Consider the following 26657-nt stretch of genomic DNA (forward strand, 5'->3'; position numbering starts at 1 on the left):
CTTTTGATGACATACATGGGGTTAAGCTTAATGTTCATGATATCCCTTTAGTTCTTCCTTTGTTTCTAGAAATAAGAACTAGCAAGGTAAGTGGGACCACTCCATGGTAAAGTACAGGAAAAGCAGTATTAGCATGAACATGTTAGGAGATTCAATGGGTAGTAATTCAGTTTTAACTTTACCTGATGTCAGTGTACATACGGTTTCCAAAGAAAAGTCATTCAATATTATGTTGAAGGTTTTGTATTTCAACCTCTGAGTTTCTTTGTGAAAATATTTCCTTAATGCTTTCCTCTTTTTGATCATCATATAGTGTAATATTCATGACGTTTTCAGTACAATCTTCCTTTGAAAAGGAAGATAGATATGAAAATACTTTTTCCATTAGAGGTTCCCTGAGAAGAGGCTTTGGCGAGCTCTTTTGCACTAGGGAATCATCAGAAAACCAGTCATCAGCTGCTTCTATACTTTGGCTGTAGTAAGAATCAGATGGTAAAGTTGACAAGCTTAATGTAACACTGCTGCCATTTGTTGTGGAGCTACTCTCTGGGGGCTGACAAAGACCCTTTTGTGTTGCAAGGTGGAATTCATCTTTAGAGTGACCTTTAATTGCTGCAAAAAATCAGATTCATTATGAATATTAAATATTCATGAGCCAAATTTTAATTAAAAGGCAACATTTAAAAAAATCAATTCAGATTATTTAGGATTACAATGAACAGAATAAAGAAATTCTGAGTTGCTACTATCATCTAAACAATTCAATGTATACTTGGGAAGTAGTAATATTTTCGTGATAACCAAGAGTAAAATTCTAGCCTAAATAAAAGCCATATGTTTTTAACAGGGAAAAAAATCTAATTAGGTTAGACCTCTCAGTTCTGGAATGTTCCTTAAGCTAGACATCTCAGTTCTGGAATGTTCCTTAAGTTAAATAAAATTGTAAGAAGCCATTGATTTGGACTAGGCTCCTACATTAGGCACAAATGACCAAACCAATATAAATTTTAATCGCAGTAAATGAGCTTTGGCTGGTCGTGGAAGGCCGTACAGCCAGTTAACTGATTAGGCTGTAAGCCCTGTAACTAATTGACAGCTTGACTGATTTGGCTATAGTCAATTAAGTTGTTTTCTATTTCTTGCCTTCATTTTTCTGTAAATGCTGTCTGATCATAATGTTCGTTGGAGTTCCCAGAACCTGCTCTGGTTTTATGAGCTGCTCAATTATAATAATTTTAGTTTCTGTTTTCCTTTGCTCAAATAAACTTTGCTAAATTTAATTGACCTAAGAAATTTTCTTTTCAACACTTATCAACCAGAAGATAGGTAGTTTCTTAACCATTTATATTTAAGTACTACTTTATTTTCAAAAAACCAATTTAAAAAATATATGTCTCTTTGAACAAGCAAATTAAAAATGTTTGATATCCAGTGGAAACGACCTTTGGGTGGGTTTTATAGCCTAAATAACTAACATGCCTTTAGAGCCTTACAGTTTACAAAGCATTTTGACATACTCCCTTGTCTCATTTATACTCTCAATGATTCTTCAAGGTAATTATTGTTAGCATCACTTCACAAAAGAAGAAACTGAGACTTAGAGAAATGACCTATCACAAATGAAATAAAAATGGATTTCTGAGGCCTATGCTGTGGTGTAGCAGCTAAAGCCACTGCCTGCAGTGCTGACATCCCATATGGGCGCTGGTTTGAGTACCGGCTGCTGCTCTTCCAATCCTGCTCTCTGCTATGGCCTGGGAAAGCAACAGAAGATGGCCCAAGTGCTTGGGCCCCTGCACATGCATGGGAGACCCGGAAGAAGCTCCTGGCTTTGGATCGGCCCAGCTTGGCTGTAGGGGCCATTTTGGGAGTGAACCAACAGATGGAAGATCTCTCTCTCTCTCTGCCCCTGCCTCTCTGTAACTCTGCCTTTCAAATAAATTAATTAATTAAAATAAATGGATTTCAATCCAGACTTTCATTACTCTAGGTCTCATGTTTTTCTCATTATATTATTTAGGCTGCACATTTGATATTTAAAATTGTTAAGTTTTAGAAAATATCACTTTTAAGAATATCTAAAAATATGTATTATTCTATTTTGTACATTAATTTTAAAAGATATTTTGAATATCTTATATTTTATAGTTGGCATTTCTAAAATTATGTAGGTGGTAATGTTTTGAGGTACTATGATACATGCAATATAGGGTTACATTAAAAACTCATGTCTTTTGATCCTTAAGCATTTCTATATGGTACCAGTTAGCACACATAAGAAAAAAATTTTAATTTCACATTTTAACTTAAAATATGACAGTGCCAGTTTGTTTTTCTTAAAAAAAGGTCATCACCTACTAATAATGTTTTACTTAAATCTGCATGGCTTTGACATAGTTAAATGACATTTCAGTTAGTTCTCGATTCTTTACAGCCACAAACTGTTATCAGTTAAGATTTCTTCTAATAAACTGATGAGAAAAATACCTTTTAAACGTGCTGCTTCCTGTTTTCTTTGCTCCTCCTATATAAAAAAGTTATTTGTATTTTAAAAACTTAACAGTTTTATGTAATTTTAAAATATATATTTGATTTACATATTTAGCTCAGTAATAAGTTTTAACACTATAAATTTTAGCTGGAAAATGTTTCCTCACAATATGAATTTCACCAAATAAACTGCTGGAAAAGGAAAAGTGTTGAGGTATCATCTGAAAAGGATTTGGATTGGTTCAAGAAGGCAGTCTCCAGGACTGGGAATCCAAAGATTCAAACAAGTGTCTTCTCTCTGACCCCACTAACTTGGAGAACTAGATAGAGCTAAAAAAATTAGAATTCCTAGGCTTACTCATTTAACATTTACTAACTAGCAAGAAAGTGAATCCTTACTGAAGGCCTTTTATAAAAATGGGAATATTCTTCTATAGCAAAGAAAACATGTGATGCGGTCTGGGAAGATGTGGTCTGGGACTTAAGTGCAGTAGTGTGACAGTTCTCAGATTTAGAGCATCAGGATCACCTGGTGTGCTTGTTAAAATATTGATTATTGGTGCCAGAGTTGTGGTGTAGAGTTAAGCTACCGCCTGTGACACCAGCATCCCATATGGGTGCTGGTTCAAGTCCAGCTGTGCTTCTTGCTAATGACCTGGGCCTTTCTTTGCACCCATGTGGGAGACCTGGATGAAGCTCCTGGCTCCTGGCTTTGGTCTGGCCCAGGCCTGGCCATTGCAACTATTTGGGGAGTGAACTAGCAGATAGAAGATCTCTCTCTTCTCTCTCCTCTCTCTCTCTCTCTCCCTCTCCCTCTCCCTCTCCCTCTCTCTCTCCCTTTCAAATAAATAAATCTTTTTAAAAAACTGATTCTTGAACTAAAATGAGGAGAGTCAGTATCAGATCCTTCTGAAACAGGTATTTTGGGAGGAGGGCTTGACAGTATGCACTGGAACACACTCTATAAGTGATTCTAATTCAGATTTTCCTTAGACTACTAGAGAAACAATGGGCTGGTGTCGAGGGGGTTTGGGATGGAGTGGGAGAAGATGAAACTGAAGAGATAATAATCTGTTGTGTTCTGGAGGAAATGTGTAAATGTTCTGTCTTGACTGCATTGCCCTGAGTCCCAAAAAGACTTGCTTAGAATACATATGTGTGTTCTAACACACAAACATTCTTCTCAAAGCAAACTTGTCATTTTTACCTTTTACTAATAATTCCTGATGGGCTTCTTGAACTTACCTTGCCTGGATTCCTTTTGAAACTCTTGTACAAAGTGTATTATAATATTGCTTCTTTGACTTTAATGTGCCCACAAATAACCCTGGGAGCTGGTTAAAATGAATGTTCTGACTCATTGAGCCTGCGTGGGCTCAGTGTGAGATTCTCCATTTCTAATGGGCTCCCCAACTAATGCTGATTATTACTGGTCTGGGAATGACCAGGTATGGCCCAATATTAAAATTCTATCTAAACCAAGGATAGATAATATGGACTTTCTTATACACATGTAAATAAAGGTAGCAATATTTTGGAGGAAATTTTAACAAATCTATTTTTAGGAACATACTACACCAAGTAAATAATTTTGGTTTTGTGTCAATATTCAGTTACCAGAATATTCATCTGATATTGTTTAACACGTTTAAAACCTTCAATCTAAAATTCTAACAATAAGGAAATAATTGAATGCATTATAGATATCAGTACAATGAATATTCTTTCAGCTATTAGAAATGATGCTATATATCAGCAAGGAAGGAAGGACTCAATGGAGGGAACATATCAAAAAGACAAAGGAGCAAACTTGAAGGAGTTCCTACTGATAAATTTGGTAAAATTTGAGCATTAAGATAATGATAATAGTACTTCCCACAGAATAAAATGGAGATCCTTGAATCCATATTGATAATACGCAGCATGAAGAAAAAGGGAGAGACTGTTACAGTAGAAAGTCAAGTGACAATGGAGTGTTGGAGTTGGAAAATCATTATTTTGCTATAGTTCAGTAAAGATTAGTTTAGGTAAGAATAATTTCTATACGTAGAAAGTGAAGTTTGATAAAGGGAAGGTTATTTGCAAGATTTCAGTGTGAACACACAGACTGCTTATGAATCCAAGGGAAATAAGAAAGAGTGCAGTGGGGCAAAAACAGACCCTATCTCGATTGTGTGATCAAACTGAAATCACAAGTTAAGGATAAACAAATATTGTATGCCTTCAGATGTGAAAAGCCAAACCGAGGAGCAGTTTATTATTTATAAAGTACTGCCAACATTAAAAAAGACAAAGAAAGGTTGAGGAACTGCCTGAGACTTAAAAAGACTGAAGAGACATGACAACTAAATGCAAATGTGATTTTGAACTGGATTGTGTACTAGAGAGAAAAAATTCTATAAAGGACATTATTGAAAAAATAGACAAAAATAAGGACTGTAGATTATATGAAAATATTGAATCAATATTGGATTTCCTGAATTTTAAAACTACATTCTAGCAATGCAAGAGAATTTCCTAATTCTTAGGATGTACACAAAAGTATTAAGGAATAAAAGAAAAAAACTCTCATATGGTTCAGAAAACACACATACACACACACATATACACTTCACATATATGGTTCATAACTCCTGCCTCTTAAATATTTTTTTTTTTTAAAGATTTTATTTATTAGAGTTACAGACAGTGAGAGGGAGAGACAGCGAGAAAGGTCTTCCATCTGCTGGTTCACTCTCCAAATGGCTGCAATGGCCGGAGCTGCACCGATCTGCAGGCAGGAGTTAGGTGCTTCTTACTGGTCTCCCACACGGGTGCAGGGACCCAAGGATCTTCTACTGCTTTCCCAGGCCACAGCAGAGAGCTGGATTGGAAGAGGAGCAGCCAGGACTAGAACTGGCACCCATATGGGATGCTGGTGCCGTAGGCGGAGGATTAACCTCCTGTGCCACGGCGGCGCTGGCCCTCTTAAATTTATTTTCTCTACAAGGCTATTGAGATACCTCTTGGTTCTCTTCCTATTTATTTATTTAAAAAAATCTATTTGCAAGACAGAGAGACACAGAATGACAGAAGACTTCCATCCTCTGGTTCATGCCCACAACAGCTAGAGTGGACCAGGCTGAAGTCAGTCCAGGTCTCCCATGTGGGTGAGAGGAACTCAGATACTTGAGCCATCATCTGCTGCATCTCTCGGTATATATTAGCAGGAAACTGGAATTGGAAGCAGAGCTGAGACTTGAACCCAGGCACTGTGATATGAGATGTAGGTGTCCCAAACAATGTCTTACCGCACTGCACTCTCTGGTTCTCTTTCTACTACATTAGCTACAGTTATTTTCACTACCCTAGGGAAAATTATAAGTATTTGATCTTTTATTCCTACTATCATTCCACACATCCATTGAACATAGCAAACTTAAGAAGAGTTCTTCCCATTCTTCTTGTTTATCAGAGGAAAATCTAGGTATTTTTGTTCCCTTATCACAACCTTTGCTCCTTCCTATTATGATGCAGGAAGTTACTTGTCTTTTCTTTTTTTCTCCTTAAGATTATTTATTTGAAAGGCAAAGTTAGAGAGAGAGGGTGAGATAAAGAGATAAAGAGATCTTCAATCTGTGCTGAGATGAGCACAGGGGTTCAAACACTAGGACCATCTTCTGCTGCTTTCTCAGGTGCATTAACAGGGAACTGAGTTGGAAGTGAAGCAGCTGGGAATTGAAGTGATGCCCCTATGGGATGCCAGCATCACAGATGGGAGTTTAACCTGTTGTACCACATGCCCCCAAAGAGGTTACTCTTGGTGGGCAATGGTTACTGATCCCTTTGAATTGGGTAGAGCTAATTTATTAAAAAGCTGAGCTCAGGAAAATAATGCAAATAAGAGCAGAAATCAATACAACAGAAAACAGAGACTGAGCTGATCCAAAGCCAGGAGCCAGGAGCTTCTTCTGGGTCTCCCGCACAGGTGCAGGGGCCCAAGGACTTGAGCCATCTTCTACTGATTTCCCAGGTCATAATGGAGAGCTGAATCGGAAATGGAGCACCTGGGACTTGAACCAGTGCCCATGTGGGATGCCAGCACTATAGGTAGAGGCTTTATCTGCTACACTACAGTGCCAGCCCAGTCCTTTTTAACATTGCAATAAAATATACATCACAAAAAATCACCATTTAAGCCAATTTTAAGTAGATATTGTTCAGTGGCATCAAACATATTCACATTGCTATGCAGCCATCACCACCATATATCACCGGAACCCTTTTTATCATCCTAAACTGAAAATCAGTACCTCATAAAAATTCCCCTGCAATTCTTTTCTAGTGGCTTTTTTTTTTTTTTTTTTTTTTTTTTTGAGAGAAAGAGAGAGAGGTAAAGAGGGCCAGGAAAACAGACAAGAGAGAGAACTCTTCCCTCTGCTGGTTCACTCCCAATGGCCACAATGGCCAAGCTGAAACTAGGAGTTTGGAACTCAAGCCAGATCTCCCATATGGGTGTCAGGGACCCAAGTTCTTGAACCATCTACAGACAATTATTTTTAATTTGGGAGGCAAAGAGACAGAGACAGGCAGACAGAACTCCCAACTGCTGGTTCACTCTCCAAATGCCTGCTACAGCCAAATCTGGGTCCAGATCAAACACAGGAGATGGGAGGACAATCCAGGTCTCTGGTGTGAGTGGCAGGGACCCAATTACTTGAAACATCACCTGCTGCCTCCCAAGGTCTGCATTCTCAAGAAGCCGGAATTGGGAGCAGGAACCAGGACTCAATTCCAGGCACTGCAATTTGGGACATGAGTATCTTAATGGGTATCTTAACCATTATGCTAAATACCCATCCCTACATATATTATTTTTTAAATGTATAATTTAAAATACATTTATAATTAAAAAATCTTATCAATATGACTGCAGTCATATTCTTCCCCCAAAGTCATAACTCCAGTGTAATAATGAGAAAAACACTGGACAAAGTCAAATTGAGGGAGATCTTACAAAATACATGACCAATAATATCTCAAAATTTAAAGATCAGGTAAAACAAGAGAGACTGAGATACAGTAACAGAGGAGAGCAAACCAGGGAGACAAATGCAATGTAGTGTCCTGTATTAGGTCTTGACATAGCAAAAACAGGACTTGTGGGCCATTGTGAACAGTGTGATGAAACCTCATGTGGGGACACAAAACATCCCTTTGTCCAATTTATCCATACTGTATGAGTCCATGCTACCCAGCCTTTAGGCATTTAGTAGCCATTATGGTTACAGAACAACTGTCAAGGTATCACAGTGCCTGTGTTCAAGTACTGCTTACAATAGTAGTCTAAGGCAATATCACACAATGCTTATATCATTCACCTCACTTCAGCATGTAGGCATTGCATTACCTCACGTCACCACAGGAAGAAGTAGGGCGGCCACACAATATTTTGAGAAATATACTCATATGACATTTATTATGGTATATTCTTATAATTATTCTATTTTATTATTAGTTATTATTAATCTCTTATTAAGCCTGGTTTAAAAGTTAAATTTTATCATAGTAGGTATTCTTGGGGGAAATAGTTTATATGGGGTTCAGTACTATTCATGGTTTTGAGCATCTTCTGGGGGGGGGGTCTTGGAATGTATTCCCAGTGGGTAATAGGGTACTATTGTACATTTGTATAAAAAAATATAGTCTGGAGTTTATTTAATAGTAATGTACCAGTAATGTTCCTGGGTTTTAACAAATGTCACTTAAGATTTTAAAACTGGGAGAAACTGAATGAAGAATATAAGAGAATTCTGTATTATCTTTGTAACTGCCTATAAATCTAATATTATTTGAAAATAAAAAATCCACTTAAGTCATATCAAAAAGCACAAACATATCAATTTTTCAGTAAAAAAGCTAATGTAAGATGTGCAAGGCTTTTATGTAGTCATAAAGCTTTATTGAAACATATTTAAAGATAACACCTATAAATGCAGACATAATGTGTTCATGGATTAGAAGACTGAACATTGCAAATAATTAGTTTTTTCACATTGATCTGCAACTGTGGCGAAGTTCCCCTCAAAATCACAAAAGAGTTTTTAGTAAATACTAGTGGACAGTAGGAAAACACACAGAAAAATTATAACAGGATTTATGTATACACTAAATATGAAAATCCATTTTGGATGAGTTAAAGACCTACGTAGCCAAAACCATAAATTTTTAGACAACAATACAGAAGAACATATTTCTAACTTTGGAATAGATTAAAAAATAAATGATTAAGGAACAGGCTGGAAATTAGGGTACATTAAAAATCAAAGAAATGGACGGTGCCGGGGCTCACTTGGCTAATCCTCCGCCTGCAGCGCCGGCACACCGGGTTCTAGTCCCAGTTGGGGCGCCGGATTCTGTCCTGGTTGCTCCTCTTCCAGTCCAACTCTGCTGTGGCCCAGGAAGGCAGTGGAGGATGGCCCAAGTGCTTGGGCCCTGCACCTGCATGGGAGACCAGGAGGAGGCACCTGGCTCCCGGCTTCGGATCAGCGCAGCACGCCGGTGTGGCGGCCATTTAGGGGGTGAACCAATGGAAAAAGGAAGACCTTTCTCTCTCTCTCTCTCTCTCTCTCACTGTCTAACTCTGCCAAAAAAAAAATCAAAGAATTTTTATTCATCAAAACATACCATAAAATAAAACAAAGAAAAACCACAGAAATGGCTTAAGATATTAAATCAATAAAACTGAAAAAAGGATTAGGTATAGTCCAAAAAAAAGGGACTCTTTCAAAGCACTGTAAAAAAAAAAAAAGATAATCTGGCAGTAAAAGGTAACAGGTATTTTACATAAGATGAAACCATAGTGGCCAATGAACTTCAGAAAAAACAATCATTTCATTTGTTACCAGAAAAATACAAATTGAAATTATAATGTGATATCAAGAGAATGATAAGTCACAGACTTGGAAAAAATATTGGCAAAAGACATCTGATATGATAATGGACTATGTATTCAAAATACACAAAGGATTATTAAAATCTCAATGATAAGAAAATGAATAACACAATTAAAAATAAGCAAAAGAAATAAACATATATCACACCAGAAAAGATCCACAAATGTCAAGTAATAATATGAAAACATTCTCAACATCATGTATCACTAGAAAAATGCAACTTAACATAAGATACCACTAAAATAAGAAGATACCAACATGCTCAACATCATGTGTCATTAGAAAAACACAAATTAAAATAAGAAGATATTTATTAGAATAAATGGTGAAAATCCCAAGCACTGACAGCACAAAATGATGGAGAGGATGTGGAGCAACAGGCACTCTGTGCATTGCTAGTGAGAATGCAAACTGACACAGCTACATTGGGATAATTTAGCAGTTTCTTATAAAATTGCACACTCTTACCATAGGATGCAGTGATCATGTTTTCTGGTATTTATCCTTTTTTTTTTCTTTTTGACAGGCAGAGTGGACAGTGAGAGAGAGAGACAGAGAAAGGTCTTCCTTTGCCGTTGGTTCACTCTCCAATGGCCGCCGCGGCTGGCGCGCTGCGGCCGGCGCACCGCGCTGATCCGATGGCAGGAGCCAGGAGCCAGGTGCTTTTCCTGGTCTCCCATGGGGTGCAGGGCCCAAGCACCTGGGCCATCCTCCACTGCACTCCCTGGCCACAGCAGAGAGCTGGCCTGGAAGAGGGGCAACCGAGACAGAATCCGGTGCCCTGACCGGGACTAGAACCTGGTGTGCCGGCGCCGCAAGGCGAGGATTAGCCTAGTGAGCTGCGGCGCCGGCCTGGTATTTATCCTAATGAGCTGAAAACTCCTCAGGTCTACACAAATATCTCCACACAAATGTATATGGCAGCTTTATTTATAATTACCAAAACTTTCAAAGCACTAAGGGTTTTTTCCATAGTGAATGGATAAACAAATTGTGGTATATCTATATAATAGATGTTATTCAGCACTAAAAAGAAGTGGGCTATCAAGCCATAAAAAGACACGAAGAGATTTAAATGCACATTTCTAAGTGCAAGGAACCAATCTGAAAAGGCTGCATGTTATATGATTACAACTTCATGACGTTCTGAAAAAGGCGAAAATCGTGGAAACAGAAAAGCAATCAGTGGTTGCCATGGGTTAAGGTGTAAGAAACTATGAATTGGAGGAGTAGGAAGGATTTTTAGGACAGTAAAACAATCCTATACTGGTGGTGATACCATAATGGTGGATTCATATCATTATACATTTGTCACAGAATACATCATATAAGGCCGGCGCCGTGGCTCAATAGGCTAATCCTCCACCTTGCGGCGCCGGCACACCGGGTTCTAGTCCCGGTTGGGGCGCCGGATTCTGTCCCGGTTGCCCCTCTTCCAGGCCAGCTCTCTGCTGTGGCCAGGGAGTGCAGTGGAGGATGGCCCAGGTGCTTGGGCCCTGCACCCCATGGGAGACCAGGAAAAGCACCTGGATCCTGGCTCCTGCCATCGGATCAGCCCGGTGCGCCGGCTGCAGCGGCGGCCATTGGAGGGTGAACCAACGGCAAAAGGAAGACCTTTCTCTCTCTGTCTCTCTCTCTCTCTCTCACTGTCCACTCTGCCTGTCAAAAAAAAAAAAAAAAAAAGAATACATCATATCAAGAGTGACCTTTGGGGCTGGCCCTGTGGTGTAGCGAGTAAAGCCACTGCCTGCAGTGCAAGCATCCTGCATGGGTGTCAGTTCAAGTCCCGGCTGCTCCACTTCTGATCCTGCTCTCTGTTATGGCCTGTGAAAGCAGTAGAAGATGACCCAAGTCTTTGGGCTCCTGCACTCACATGGGAGACCCAGAAGAAGCTCCTGGCTCCTGACTTTGGATGGGCACATCTCTGGCCATTGCGGCTATCTGGGTAGTGAACCAGTGGATGGAAGACCTCTCTCTGCCTCTCCTCTCTCTGTAACTCTTTCAAATAAATAAATAAATAAATCTTTTTTTAAAAAAATAGTGACCTTTGATGTAAAGTAGGGATTATTATGTGTCAATGTGAGTTTATCAGCTCTAATGAATGGACACTGGTGAAGGATGTAGACAGTGGGGAAGTCTGTGCATGTCAAGGGATACATAGGACCTCTACTTTATGCTCAGTTTTGCTGCAAGCCTAAACTGACTTAAAAAAAAATCTATTTTTTAAAAAAACAATAGTGAGATACCATTAAATGCTCATTGGATTGTCAAAACTTTAGGCTAAAAATATCAATATTTATTGAAGATATGAAGCACTTACGCATGTCTTAAGGGGAATGTATATTAATACAGCTATTTTGGAAGATAATTTGAAATTATTTAATATTGTTGAACATGTACATATTCCATGGCTCAGCAATTTCCTAGTAAATATAATGTTTATACAAGTTTCCTAAAGAAACAACTAAAAGCAACCCACATGTCAAACACATTAAATTCTATTTGTACAATAGAATACCAAATAACAGTAGCAATAATGAACTGTGGCTATGTGCATCAACCTGGATGAATCTCAGAAATATAATACTGCATAAAAAAGGAAGATTAGATATGGAGTTCAAAAACATACAGCAGGCCGGTGCATGGCTCACTTGGCTAATCCTCCACCTGCAGCACCGGCACCCCTGGGTCTAGTCCTGGTTGGGGCACCGGGTTCTGTCCCAGTTGCTCCTCTTCCAATCCAGCTCTGTGCTGTGGCCCGGGAAGGCAGTGGAGGATGGCCCAAGTGCTTGGGCCCTGCACCCCATGGGAGACCAGGAGGAAGCACCTGGCTCCTGGCTTCGGATCGGCACAGTGCACAGGACACAGCAGCCATTTGGAGGGTGAACCAACGGAAAAAGGAAGACCTTTCTCTCTGTCTCTCTCTTTCTTACTGTCTTACTCTGCCTGTCAATAAAAGAAAAAAAAAGAAAAAAAGAAAAAAAAACATACAGCAACATATATTCTCCAGGAATCCATAACAGACATGGAAATACTGTAAAGATAAAAAAACTCCATTTATAATTCTTTAAATTGTGTATGTGTTTATTTTTCTGTATGCGTGCAATATTTCACAATAAAATCTTTTTAAAAGGACCAGCATTGTGGCATAATAGGTTAAGCCACCACTTGCAATGCTGTATCCCATATGGGCACTGGTTCAAGTTCTGGCTGCTCCACTTCTGATCCAGCTCCCAGCTAATGTGCTTAGGAAAGCAGTGGAAGATGGCCTAAGTCTTTGGATACCTGCACCCACATGAGAGACCAGATGAGGTTCCTGGCTCCTGCTCCTGGATTCGGCTTTGTCTAGCCCTGGCTGTTGTGGCCATTTGGGGAGTGAACCTGTGATAGAAGATTCCCTCTCTCTCTCTCTCTCTAACTTTGCCTTCCAGATAAATTAAATATATCTTAAAAACTTTTATAAAAAATCAAATTATAGTTCTTTATTATATTAAACTATGTTTTTGGTTGTAATTTTCATTCTTCTGCGGCACAGAAGTTTGTATGGTCAATACAGAGGCAGAAATTGAGATAAGAAAAATAGTATTGTGACTGAGGTCAGCATTATTTTATTTTTATATTTTCTTCCTTATTGTGTTTTGAGTGGGGCTCCTATCACTGGCTATCAAAAATCCTGAATAATAGCCTTAAAGAGGGAGGAACACTGTCATTTGCAACAACATGGATGAACATTATGTTAATAAAATAGGAGCCACACACGTAAAGACAATTATTGCATGATCTCACTCATATGTGGAATCCAAAAATGTAGAACTTATAGAAGCACAGTGTAGAATGGTGAAATACCAGGCCAGCATTTTGGGACAGCTGGTAAAGCTGTCACCCATGACACCAGCATCCCATATGGGCACTGGTTCGAGTCCCAGCTGCTCCACTTAAGATCCACATTCCTGCTAATGCACTGGAAAAGCAGCGGAGCATGGTCCAAGTGCTGGGGCCCCTGCACCCACGTGGGAGACTTGGAAGAAGCTCCTGGCTCTCAGAAGAAGCCCTGGGTCCTAGCTTCAATCTGGCCTGACTCTTTTGGGGAGTGAACCAGCAGATGGAAGATTTCTCCCCTGCCTCCCCCTTAATTCTGACTTTCAAATAAATAAAACTTAAAAAAAAAGGAATGATGGATAGATACCAGGGCTGGGGTTGGGAGTGAGGAGACAGTCAAAGAATAAAAAAAATTCAGTTATACAGGAGGAATAAGCTCAAGAGATCTATTGTACAATATGGTGACTATAGTTGACAACAATATATTCTTGAAAGTTGCTAAGAGTAGATTTTAGGTGTTCTTGCCACAAAAAAAGTATATAAAGTAATGCATATGCTAATTAGCTCAATTTAATCATTCCACAATGTACACATATTTCAAAACATGTTGTTAATGATGTATATATAAATGTACCGATTTTTTTCAATTAAAAATTAAGAACAGAATTCTGAATATTGTTTTGTGTTTCCTTGTATATTGTTCATCTCTCCCATTATACTATAAATTCCACAAAAGCAGGACTATTGTCCCCTTCATTCATCCCCAAATTCCCAATTGCCTAGAACAATTCTTGGCATATAAGGGGCTTCAGAAAGCTCACAGAGAATCCCAACTATCTTTAAATTCCATTTTCCTACAAACTTTTGAAAGCTCCTCTCCATATTTGCTGAATGAATAATAAACAAACTAATTAAAATTGCACTCATATTTTTGTAATTGTCTATTTGTATGTATCCACCATTAAATATGATGGAATCAGTAAATCACTAGTACTAGTAAAATGTGACGGGTTTTCATTAAATTAGTGTTAAAGACATATATTGCAATGCAATCTCTATATTTTCCTTCATTTGAAAATTTTAGCTATGAGTTGATCTTTACCTATGCCTGCTTGAAACCTTCCAGTAATACTAATAACATATTGATTAGTGTTCACTATGTCCCAAACACTACTCTCAATGATTTTCACATACAAATTCATTTAATCTCACAACAAATCTATAGAGGTAACAACATCCTCATCTTGAAGATGAGGAAATTGAGAAAAGGGAAGTTAAGTGACGTCTCTAGCATTATACAGCTAGTATGGTAAAGCCAGTTTTCAAACCTGTGTGATCTGGTTCTACAGTCTATGCTCTTGACCGTAATACTGTAATGCCTCCAGTAGATTTGGAAAGCTTATGGGGTAAAATTCAAAATCCTTAAGAGTGCAAAAGAGGCTCATTACAATCTCATCTCCAGCATATTTTTCTGCTAATCCCTTCAATGAATTCCAGGCGCCAAATACTGTAATATCTTCTTTGGACATGTTGTTTCCTTTTGTAGCTACAAATCTTTGAACATAAAATGTCCTTTACTCTCTTTCCTCTTGGCATAATTCTAATCATTTCTCAGAACAATTAAAAATGTCATTTCTCTGAAGCTCCCCTTAATTAGGCCTCCCTTGTCTGCACTTCTGCAACTTGGTGAACTGTCATCACATTAGGTTCTATTTATTGGTTTGCATATTTTTCTCTTCTAATAACTTGGGGCTCTTCTAGTGCTAGGCTCTTATCTTATTTGTTTATGTAATCTAATTGGCAAAACTAGTGCTGCCACTCAATAATGTTTATTAAACAAATGAAGAGATACTGAGTTCAACTTGAGTTCAAAACTCAGGTTGTGGCCGGCACCATGGCTCAATAGGATAATCCTCCGCCTAGCGGCGCCGGCACACCAGGTTCTAGTCCCGGTCGGGGCACCGGATTCTGTCCCGGTTGCTCCTCTTCCAGGCCAGCTCTTTGCTGTGGCCAGGGAGTGCAGTGGAGGATGGCCCAAGTGCTTGGGCCCTGCACCTGCATGGGAGACCAGGAGGAGCACCTGGCTCCTGCCTTCAGATCAGCGCGGTGCGCCGGCCGCAGTGCGCCAGCCGTGGCGGCCATTGGAGGGTGAACCAACGGCAAATGGAAGACTTTTCTCTCTGTCTCTCTCTCTCTCACTATCCACTCTGCCTGTCAAAAACAAAAACAAAAACAAAAACAAAACAAAACAAAAAACCAAAAAAACAACTCAGGTTGTATAGTAAAACTTTGGCATCTTATCAGTTTGTTTCTATTAATGCTACGGGATCACTAAAGTATTTGTTTTGCTTAGCTATACCATCATTTTAAATTTCTAGTGATTCTACCTAGTTTTTCTTTGTCCACATAGCACTGTTTTGACACCTACCACATAAGACACTGAATAGTGTGTCCACCTTTCTCACTTGTACTACACAGGCACTTTGAATGTAAGGGCCACATCTTACTATCGCCAACAGGGGGCCCCAGCATTTTGATTATAATAATGGCTTAATATATTCTTGTCAAATTGAATTTAATTTTAATTAGTTGGTTTGGATAAACTATCTGAGCATGTATTATTTCCAAATTTCTTTCCTCTGACACGCTTGATAATTGTGCTTTCAGTTTTTCTTTTTTTAGCACTTTATTTCAGAATAGTTTTTTTTTGTTTGACAAATAAACATAATATTTATTTAATAGTCAAAAATTCTGAGTGCAGATGCAAATCATTGATTCAAAATCAGCTTCTGATTATGATGCTCAAGAAGATGATTGCACAGATTTTCCTTAATTACTTTTTAAACTGATTATAACATAAAACTTTTAAAAATAGTTAAGTTATGCAATTAAGCTTTGATATTTTTCCAGACTAAATATTTAATCTCTTTTTTAGCCTTTTATTTTTGTGAGATAGTAATATAAGGAGCTCCCGTTTACCCTTCCCACGATTTCCCCTATTTGATATTAGTATCTTTGTCACAATTAAAGAGCCTCCGAATTTTATGACATTTTAAGAACAAGTAACTGAAATACTTTTCAAACTATTCCAAAATATTAGAAACTTGGAACTTTTAAAATGAGGCCAGCATCATTCTGACACCAAAACCAAAACAGACACAATATAAAAAGAAAACTACAGACCAATATCTTGATGAACATAGATGCAAAAATTCTCAACAAAACATTAACAAATCAAATCCAACATTGCATCAAAAAGTTCACACATCATGATCAGTTTTTCTTATGCCACTTAGCTTCATCCCTAATAATACCACCAATATGGAGAATGTAGGTTCTTGGGCTAATGATATGGAGAAATATTATATATAGTTTTTCTATTGTGTAAATTTTAATTAGTTTGGGTAATTTACACTTAGTTCTGCATTAATTTTTCAAAAATTAATAGTAGATATTCTGTCCATCAAATTTAAAGATAACAATGCTAATGACATAGTATCAAAAGAAATTATTTGAAAAGATAGCTATGAAATATTATGTTCTACCTGTAATTGGAATCTTCCAGTATGAAAATTTCGAGAGATAAAAACACACTGAGAATGAGATTTAATCTTTGCCTTTGATTGTTTTTGCCTGCATCTCTCATCAGTTGCTTTAAATTTGGAATTTTGAAATATTTCTCTGAAAAACAGTTTATAGAGATTATTGTTAAACATGAGTTATAAGTCAATTAAATATTTCCACTATTTATACATCAAGGTTTAAAAATCAGAATAAGTATATTATAGCATTTTTTTTTCTTCTCACATGTTAGATTTCATTACACCTATTTTACTCATGTAACATAAATTAAGCTACCTGTTTTATTTATAGAAGATAATTAGGCTACTTATGCAGGGTTAATAGTTTCAGTTTGAATATTAATAACAAATCTTTGAACTATTTCTTTCTGGTTATTATATAATTAAGAACAATGAGGCCGGCGCCGTGGCTCACTAGGCTAATCCTCCGCCTTGTGGTGCCGGCACACCGGGTTCTAGTCCCAGTCGGGGCGCCGGATTCTGTCCTGGTTGCCCCTCTTCCAGGCCAGCTCTCTGCTGTGGCCCGGGAGTGCAGTGGAGGATGGCCCAAGTGCTTGGGCCCTGCACTCCATGGGAGACCAGGATAAGTACCTGGCTCCTGCCATCGGATCAGCACGGTGCACCGGCCGCAGCAGCCATTGGAGGGTGACCCAACAGAAAAAGGAAGACCTTTCTCTCTGTCTCTCTCTCTCACTATCCACTCTGCCTGTCAAAAACAAACAAACAAACAAACAAAAAACAATGAAGCTCAAATAAAATGTCAGCTGATCAAAGAAAGATAGGTATAAGGGAATGTAGTTTCAAATGGTCATTATAAACATAAACATTTGAAAAACAACACTTCTATAAAATGTAATATTATTTAGCACTAAGAAAAAATGATCTACCAAATAATGAAAAGACAAGGAAAAAACTTAAGTGCATATTAAGTGAAAGAAGCTAACTTGAGAAGGCTACATACTGTGTGATTTTAACTATAAAGCATTCTACATTATATATCTGAGTTTGAATCTGGGCTCTGGCTCCAGACTCAGGTTCCTGTTAATGCAGACCCTGGGAGGCAACCACTACGGCTCTAGTAGTTGATTTCTGCCACCCACGTGGGTTATTTGGGTTGAATTCCTAGCTCCTGGCTTTGGTCCTTTCTCTCTCTGTCTCTGTTCCTCTATCTCACTCTGCTTCTAAAAAAAAATGACAAGCTTATTTTACTGCAAAAAAATCCGAAATTCATGTATACAAGGGGGATTTCAAAAAGTTCATGAAAGTGTACATTATGAAAAAATTATGGATGATTTTCAAAAAATTTTTGCACCAATATACACTTACCTTTTAATTCCATTGTTCCACAAATTTCTTGAGGGGCCCTTCTGTGTATTTTTATAGTGGTGGAAGAAAAAAAGCACAGGTACCCTTATGGAACTGTCATTGCTCTCATGGAGCTTAAACACTAGTAAGGAAGATAGATATTAATAGACTAATCACAAGAAAAAGAAAAATTACCAACGTGGAAAGTGCTATTGAGGAGAGTAACAAGGGAAATGAATCTGGTTAGAAAAGTCAAAGGCGGCTCTCCTGAGGAAAAGATGATTGACCTGGGCAATCTGGAGATACAGTATTAGTTATTAGGTAGAGTTTGGTGCAAGAGGGGGGAAGTGTAGGTAACAACATTCCAAGCACAGAAAATATCAAATAAATAAAGATCCAGTGGCCAGATTAGAACAATGTAGGAGAAAGACAGAAATCAAGAGGTTAAGGGGGGGATTAAATTGAGGATCATGCATAGGCAGACAATGTAGGGCCTTAAAAGGCATGTCATTTTGTCCTTCTGGTAAAAGCAATGGGGAGAAAGGGTGTCATTGTGACACAGTGGGTTAAGCCATGACACTCCTGTTTGGGAGTGCTGGTTTGAGTCCATATTACCCCACTTCTAATCCAGCTACCTGCTTCTGGGAAGGCAGTGCCAGACGGCCCAAGTGCTTGGGCCCCTGTCACCAATGTGGGAGACCAAAGTGGTGTTCATGGTTCCTGGCTTTATCCTGGCCAAGACATGGCTGTTGTGGCCATTTGAGAAGATCATGTTAAAATTTACATCTTGTAAACATCAGACAACACAAATATTGAATTAATTATATAATTAGAAACATCAAATATTAGAGTTGAAAGGAACTAAAATGTCAATCTTTTTTTTTCTGTTTCCATCAAGAGACTATTTTAGACTATACCAGAGCATTTCTTAAGTTCTTATTTTTTAAAAAGAGATTTATTTATTTATTTGAAAGGCAGAGATAGATGGATATAGAGGGAGGGAGAAGGGGAGGAAGAGAGAGAAAGAGAGACAGAGAGCTCTTCCATCTACTGATTCATTTCCCAAATGGCCTCCAACAGCTGGGACTGGGCCAGGCTGAGGCCAAGATCCTAGAACTCCATCATGCTCTTCCACATGGGTGGCAGGGGCCCTAGCACTTGGCCAGCTGTGGCTGCTTTTCCAGGCACATTAGCAGAGTGTTTGAATGGAAGTGGAAGAGCCAGGACTTGAACCAGTGCTCATGCTGGATGCTGGCATTGCAGGCAGCAGCTTAACTTGCTGCACCACAACACTGGCCCAGCTCTTTTCTTAAATAGTCCCTAAAGAAAGAGTGCCTTTCTCTTTAGTAATATGGTTGGTTTTTAAAAAGATTTATTTTCATTTATTTGAGAGACAGGGAGAGATAGAGAAAGAGAAGGAGAGGGAGAAACAGAGATATTTCATTTGCTTGCTCACTGACCAGATGCCCACAATAGCCAGGGCTGGGGATGCTAGGTTGGAGCCAGGAATCTGGAAATCAACCTAGGCCTCCCACATGGGTGGCAGAGATCTAACTATTTAACTATCCCCTGCAACTTCCCAGAGGCTGCAGTAGCAGGAGGCTGGAATCTGGACTAGAGCTGGAACTCGGACCCAGGCATTCCAATAAGGGATATGGACATCCTAACTGGCATCTTAACTGCTAGGCTAAATGCTCACCTCATCTCTCAGTAATGTTTTTAACCTCTAGGTTGGGAGTTGAACTTTTTAAATTATCTAGCCTTATACTTAAGCCCATGTCTTCTAGAAAGTAGAGTAAGTCTTGTTATTCCTCAAAATTTTAATGCATAATGATTGCTATTATATGGAGGCACTTGAAAGGATTTCAAAAATTTTCTCACCAAAATAAACTTATTTTCTAAGTTTACTTTCCTAAAGTTTTTTTTTTAAATACCTCATTTTATTCTAGTTCTTTTCCTTCTTCTTTTTTTTTACAGGCAGAGTTAGTGAGAGAGAGAGAGACAGAAAGGTCTGCCTTCTATTGGTTCACCCCCCAAATGGCCAGGAGCCAGGTGCCTCCTCCTGGTCTCCCATGCGGGTGCAGGGCCCAAGGACTTGGGCCATCCTCCACTGCCTTCCTGGGCCACAGTAGAGAGCCGGACTGGAAGAGGAGGAGCAACCAGGACAGAATCTGGTGCCCCAACCAGGACTGGAACCCGGGGTGCTGGCACCGCAGGTGGAGGATTAGCCAAGTGAGCCGCGGCGCCAGCCCTTTTCCTTCTTCTTTAAAACCTGTATTGCTTCCCTCCCTGCCCAAAACAACTGAAACCAAATCCCAGATTACAGAATCTACTAGTATAGTTATTTATGCTTGATACTATTTTAAAAAGTCCTTCATTGGATTTTTAAAAGAAAAATAAGCTGAACAAAAATTCTAATAAATCTTACCTTCGTTTGCAAATCAGGAACCACAAAGCTGATGCCAAAGCAAAGAAACCGATTCCCAAACTGACAGCGCCAGCAGCCAGAAAATAGGTTAAGTGGTTAAAAAAACCTATACGAATCAATTATAAAAGATTATTTCACACATTTATTTTTATTCTCTAGGTAAAATTAATTTATATTATATAATATGTTAAATATCATCGTTAAGACGTTAACCAAGAGAGTGGGAGGCTGAATTCGATTCCTGTGCAATTCCGACCCTGAGTTCGGGAATTACACAGGGCTTCCCGCAGAGTAAAGGCTCAAGGCACATTTCTTTGCCCCTGCTAGTATTTGAAACCTAGGTTTTGGTTTTGCACGGTTTCCATCTCCTTCTCTTTTGGTTTGGTTTTCTACTCTCTCAGTCTTTCAAATAAATAAAATAAATCTTATTAAAAAGAGAATTTGGAATAATGACTGGCTACTTAAAAACTAAATATTTGATGATTGAATGATAGGCATTATGCTTATGCTAGTATTGAAAACATGAATAACAAGAGGTTCTTCACCTTAGGAAGTATGAGTACATTGCTTAGTAGTATGGACATATATGTAAGAAAAAAAGTGTAAATAAAAAGTATTATAGATGTTATAATAGAATAAGTATAAAATGAAGACATAGGAAGACCTATAGAAAAACAGGGCAGAGGGGGACAGCCATTTGGTGCAGTGGATGGACTCTGCTTGGAGTAGATGTCCCAAGTCCTTGGGCCCCTGTATCCGTGTGGGAGACTTGGAAGAAGCTCCTATCTCCTGGCTTTGCTTGGCTCAGCTCTGGCCAGCGTGGCAGCTGAGGAATGAACCAGTGGATGGAAGACTCTCTGTCTCTTTCTGCCTTGCCTCTTGGTAACTCTGCCTTTCAAATAAATAAATAAATAAATCTTGGAAAAAAATATTCTGCTTGGGACATCTGCATCTCGTATTGGAGAGCCTGGTTCAAGTCCTGGCTTCTCTGCTTCCAATATAGCTACTTGTTAAAGTATACTCTAGGAGGCACCAGATGATGGCTCAAGTACTTGATTCGCTGTCAACCTCATGGGAGACCTGGATGGAGTTCCTGGATCCTGGTGTTAGCCTGGCCCAGCCTTGGCTGTTGTGAGCATTTGGGGGAGCAAACCAGTGGTTGGAAGATCTCTTTCTCTTTCATATAAAATAAAATAAATAAAATATTTTTAAAGGAAAGGGAGAGATTTTTTTAAAAGTTAATATTGCCTGGAAATTTTCTATTGCAAATTCTTGTTAAGAATTGGTGGCTCATAGCCGGCGCCACAGCTCACTAGGATAATCCTCTGCCTGCGGCTCCGGTACCCCGGGTTCTAGTCCTGGTTGGGGCGCCAGATTCTGTCCTGGTTGCCCCTCTTCCAGGCCAGCTCTCTGCTGTGGCCGGAAGTGCAGTGGAGGATGGCCCAAGTGCTTGGGCCCTGCACCTGCTTGGGAGACCAGGAGGAAGCACCTGGCTCCTGGCTTTGGATCGGCGCAGCGTGCTGGCCACAGCAGCCATTTGGGGGGTAACCAATGGAAAAAGGAAGACCTTTCTCTCTGTCTCTCTCTCTCTCTATCTAACTCTGCCTGTAAAAAAAAAAAAAAAAAAAAGGAATGGCTCAAAGACCTGGATTGTGTTTCCAGCTCCCAGCTTTGGCCTTGTCCCCAGCCCAGCCCCAACTATTGCAGGCAATGTGGGAATGAACCAGAAGATGGGAGCCTTCTCTGTCTCTCTCTAAGTCTCTCTGCCTCTCAAACAAATAAAAAAAATTATTTTAAGGATTTATTTATTTATTTATTTGAAAGTCAGAGTTAAAGAGATAGGGAGAGATAGAGAGAGAACTTGCATTCAATGGTTCACTCCCTAGATGGCCGAAATGAACAGGGCTGGGCCAGACCGAAGCCAGAAGCCAGGAGCTTCATCCGGTTCTTCACATAAGTAGCAAAGGCCTAAGTGTGTGGGCCATCTGCTGCTGCTTTTCTCAGGCCATGAGGGTGCTCATAAGGGATGCTAGTGTCACAGGCAATGGCTTAACCCACTATGCCACAATGCTAGACCCACAAATCAAAAAAATGTTTTAAAAAAAGAATTGGTGGGTCTGGCCTCCAAGTCTTAAAAAAATTTAAGAAACAGTTAGCCAGGCTTAAGTCTTAAGCTTCATTATGACTGTAGTCTGAAAATAAACAAAACTCACCATTCACCCACAGTGTGCTCCAGCTTACAGCTGATTCTTCCATTACCATTTATAGTCAAAATTCTTAAAATACAAATTTCTACTTCCTCATAACTTCTACTTGTAAGGTGATCAATGGTAAAAAAACACAAACCAGCCCACTATGGAATTTTCTTTCTCTTTCCCTGGTGTCTGTATTCTATATTCACTTGGTCTTCCTCCCATTTCTCTGTCTACATCTTTATTGCCTTTGTAGGTCTCTCTTCCTCAGTCTGTTTATCTATCTAGCATATATTTATATGTTATATATAATATATGCAATACGTATCCTACTGGAGCAAATAAAGACAAAGGAAGATTGATAGAAAAATACAGGCAAGACAAAAGGTAAACATTGCCTGAGAACTTATCACTGCCAAATTTATATATATACATATATATAAATATGTGTATTTATATGTACATATATAAAACTTGAATTATCATGTATCTATACCAAGGATTTTATATTTTGCAGTACTTACAGTACTATAAAGTCCTGCTTTATTTTTTGATTACTCATAACCAGGACCTAAAGTTGTTCACATTGCTTGTTTATAAGTGATGTCTGCTTTGGTTGGATTAAGCCTAACTGGATCTGTGAAATTGGAAATGTTATTTATTATATTGTTGGATCTTAATGTTATCACTTGAAAAATGGAAGGCATACTATCTCACATAATTGCAGTAAGGAATAAATAAGATAATGTTGCAAAAATTCATAACTAATAAATGGAGAACATCTCAAACTTAGTATGTGTATATCAGGTTATCAAGCAAGATACAGATTTTTTTTATGGAATTATAATACATACCACATTCTCTTCCAACAACAAAATTTTCAAATTAATAACCTAAAATATATCCTGTGGAAAACTCCCAAGCTTGTGGAAATTTAAAATCACACTATAAAACACTCATTCTGGGGCAGGCAGTTGGTGCAGTGGGTTAAGCTGCCACCTGTGATGTTAGCATTCCATATGGGCATCAGTTCAGGTCTTAGCTGCTCCATTTCCAATCCAGCTCCCTGCTAATAACCTGGGAAAAGCAGCAGATAACAGCCTAAGTACCTGGGCCCCTGCCACCTACATGGGAGATCCAGAAAAGACTCCTGGCTTCTGTTTTTGATCTGGCCCAGCCCTGGCCATTGCAGCCATCTGGGGAGTGAACCAGTGGATGAAGATCTTTGTCTCTTCCTTTCTGTAGCTCATTCAAAATAATAAATCAATCTTTAAAAAAACCTCATTCATTAAAGAGTAAATCAATGGAAATTAGAAAAAGCACAGAACAAGGCAATAATAAAAGTATTATGTATAAATCCATTCAGTAAAAACAGTTGGAATGTAAGGGAAATGGATAGCCCAAAACTATGTGTTAGAAAACAAGATTGAAAAAAAATGGACATAGTATAAGTTGAAAAATATCAGCAAAGTAAACCCAAAGAAAGTAGAGCAAGGAAATAATAACAGAAATTAATGAAATAAAAATCAAGATTCTTGGTAAAGACTAGTAAAACTGACAAATCTCTAGCAAGATTAATCAAATTAAAAAATCAAAAGCTTAAGGGAGAATATTAAAAATGATAAAATAATATAATTACAGATATAACAAAGGTTAAAAGAGAATACTTTCAATAAATTTATTCTAATGTATTTCAAAACTAACATAAAACATACAGCTAAAAAAGTGACTTACAAAAAGTGACTCAAAAATAAATAGAAAACCTAAATGAACATATATCCATTAAATTAAATCAGCAAAAAACAACACTTCCCCCAAAGAAAATAGTAGGTCCCAACAACTTTAAAATTTCTACTGAATACCCATGATTCAAGTATTTCTTATCTCATACAAGTTCTTCCAGAACACAGAAAGAAATTGTTAACTGTTTGTCCAAGTATGTTTTCCTCTTCTTCCCAGGCAAAAAGCTAGCCTACGTATCCAGGTTTCCCTTACCACTAGATGAAGCCATGGGATTGAGTTCTAGCCAATAGAATTTGAACGGAAGTGATGTCATAAAAACCTCCCAAGCACTTTTCTCCATGCTCTTTCTCCTTTTAGGCAGGCTGGGTTGGAGTTCCCTGGGGATAACTTGGAAGCCATGTGTTGATATCACCACCATCAGTCAATTGGATCTAACTGACATTTATACAAGATTCAACCTAACAATGAAAGAATATATGTTCATCTCAAGTACACCTGGTCCATTATCTAATATATAAAAATAGTCGAAAACTATTATAACTTATAAAGAAATAATACATTTCTTAAATTTTTAAAAAATTTATTTGAAACCAGAGTGGGGGACTGGGGGAGAAAAAGAGAGAGAGCTTTCATCCACTGTTTCACTCCTCAAATGGCTGCAAGCAAGGAGCCAGGAACTCCATTTGGGTCTCCCATGAGGATGGCAGAGGTCCAAGTTCTTGGACCACTTTCTGCTGCTTTGCCAGACACATTAGCAGGGAGTTGGATTGGAAGTGGAGCCCAGGAACTTGAATTGGTGACCATATGGGATGCTGCTGTCACAGGAGGCATAACTCACTGTGCCACAACACTGACTTTTGAAAATGACACACTTCTTTTTTTTTTTTTTAAGATTTATGTATTTATTTGAGAGGCAGAGTTACAGACAGAGAGAAGGAGAGACAGAAAGAGAGATCTTCCATATTGGTTCACTCCCAAAATGGCCACAATAGTTGGAGCTGGGCTGATCTGAAGTGGGTCTCCCACTTGGGTGCAGGAGCCCAAGCACTTCTGATCCAGCTCCATGTTAATGCACCTGAGAAAGCAGCAAAAATGGCCCAGCCCCAGCCATTGTGGCCATTTGAGGAGTGAACCAGTAGATGGTAGATCTCTTTCTCTCCTTGCCTCTGCCTCTTCTTCTCTGTAACTTCACTTTTCAAATAAGTAAATAAATTTAAAAAATAATTTTCCAATACTGAACCTTTACTTTGTATTATATTTTTGAATGTGTTCTACATGGAGTTGGTCCTCTGTATGTAAAATCAAACTAAAAATGAACCACAATGAAGAAGGAGATGGGAGAGGGAGAGGGTGGTGGGATGGGATTAGGGGTGGGAGGGTTGGTATGGGGGAAAGAACCACTATATTCCTAAAGTTGTATCTATGAAAAAATGTATCCATTAAATAAAAACTTAAAAAATTATAATATCTGGTAAAAAATAAAAAAGAATGTGTTCTAGCTATGAAACCTTATAGACAGTGAGAGGGAGAGACAGAGAGAAAGGTCTTTCTTCTGTTGGTTCACCCCCCAAATGGCCACTACGGACTAGAACCCGGCGCCCATATGGGATGCCGGCGCCACAGCCGGAGGATTAACCAAGTGAGGCACGGTGCCGGCCAATAAATTAAATTTTAATATGTATTTATCTTTTAGCAGGGATCAAATAAATGATTGAACGGGGAACAGTCATTTAAAATTAAGTTTATTATATATTATGTAAGTATAAGTGTCCTTTGTAATAAAGGAGGCTTGTGCCACAAACAGAATTTAATATCAAGAAACATTCTTTTTAAACCAATTATCAGATGTGTTCATTTGTCAGATAATAAGAATTCTATACCCTGTGTTTCTTAGACTTGCATACCAAAAAATAAAAAACTAAAATTCATGCTTAAATATGAAAATTATTTTAACTCAAATGTTTAAATTATGCCTTTTACTTTTACTTCTGTTTTAATCTTTTATATCTTTATCAGTTCTAATATATATATATATCATTGAAAGCTACTTTAAATTCTTTGTGAAAGTAATGCAGATGGCCGGTGCTGCAGCTCACTAGGCTAATCCTCCGCCTGCGGTGCCAGCACACCAGGTTCCAGTCCCAGTTGGGGCGCAGGATTCTGT

At 38.6% G+C, this 26657-nt stretch overlaps 1 protein-coding gene across 1 annotated transcript; it reads right to left on the reverse strand.

Annotated features, from left to right (window-relative positions):
• Nucleotides 1-217: 217 nt before the first annotated feature.
• On the reverse strand, nt 218-24761 carry C7H1orf185 (chromosome 7 C1orf185 homolog). Its single transcript, XM_089300709.1, has 5 exons — nt 24746-24761; nt 20559-20664; nt 16790-16925; nt 2488-2524; nt 218-612 (listed from the first exon to the last, which is right to left on the reverse strand). The coding sequence occupies exons 1-5, from the start codon at nt 24759-24761 to the stop codon at nt 218-220; spliced, it is 690 nt and encodes a 229-aa protein (XP_089156835.1).
• Between the last annotated feature and the right edge of the window lie 1896 nt (nt 24762-26657).

The sequence above is a fragment of the Oryctolagus cuniculus genome, chromosome 7, assembly GCF_051225735.1.
Source record: "Oryctolagus cuniculus isolate XC-2025 breed Fujian yellow rabbit chromosome 7, ASM5122573v1, whole genome shotgun sequence".
Classification (NCBI taxonomy): domain Eukaryota; kingdom Metazoa; phylum Chordata; class Mammalia; order Lagomorpha; family Leporidae; genus Oryctolagus; species Oryctolagus cuniculus.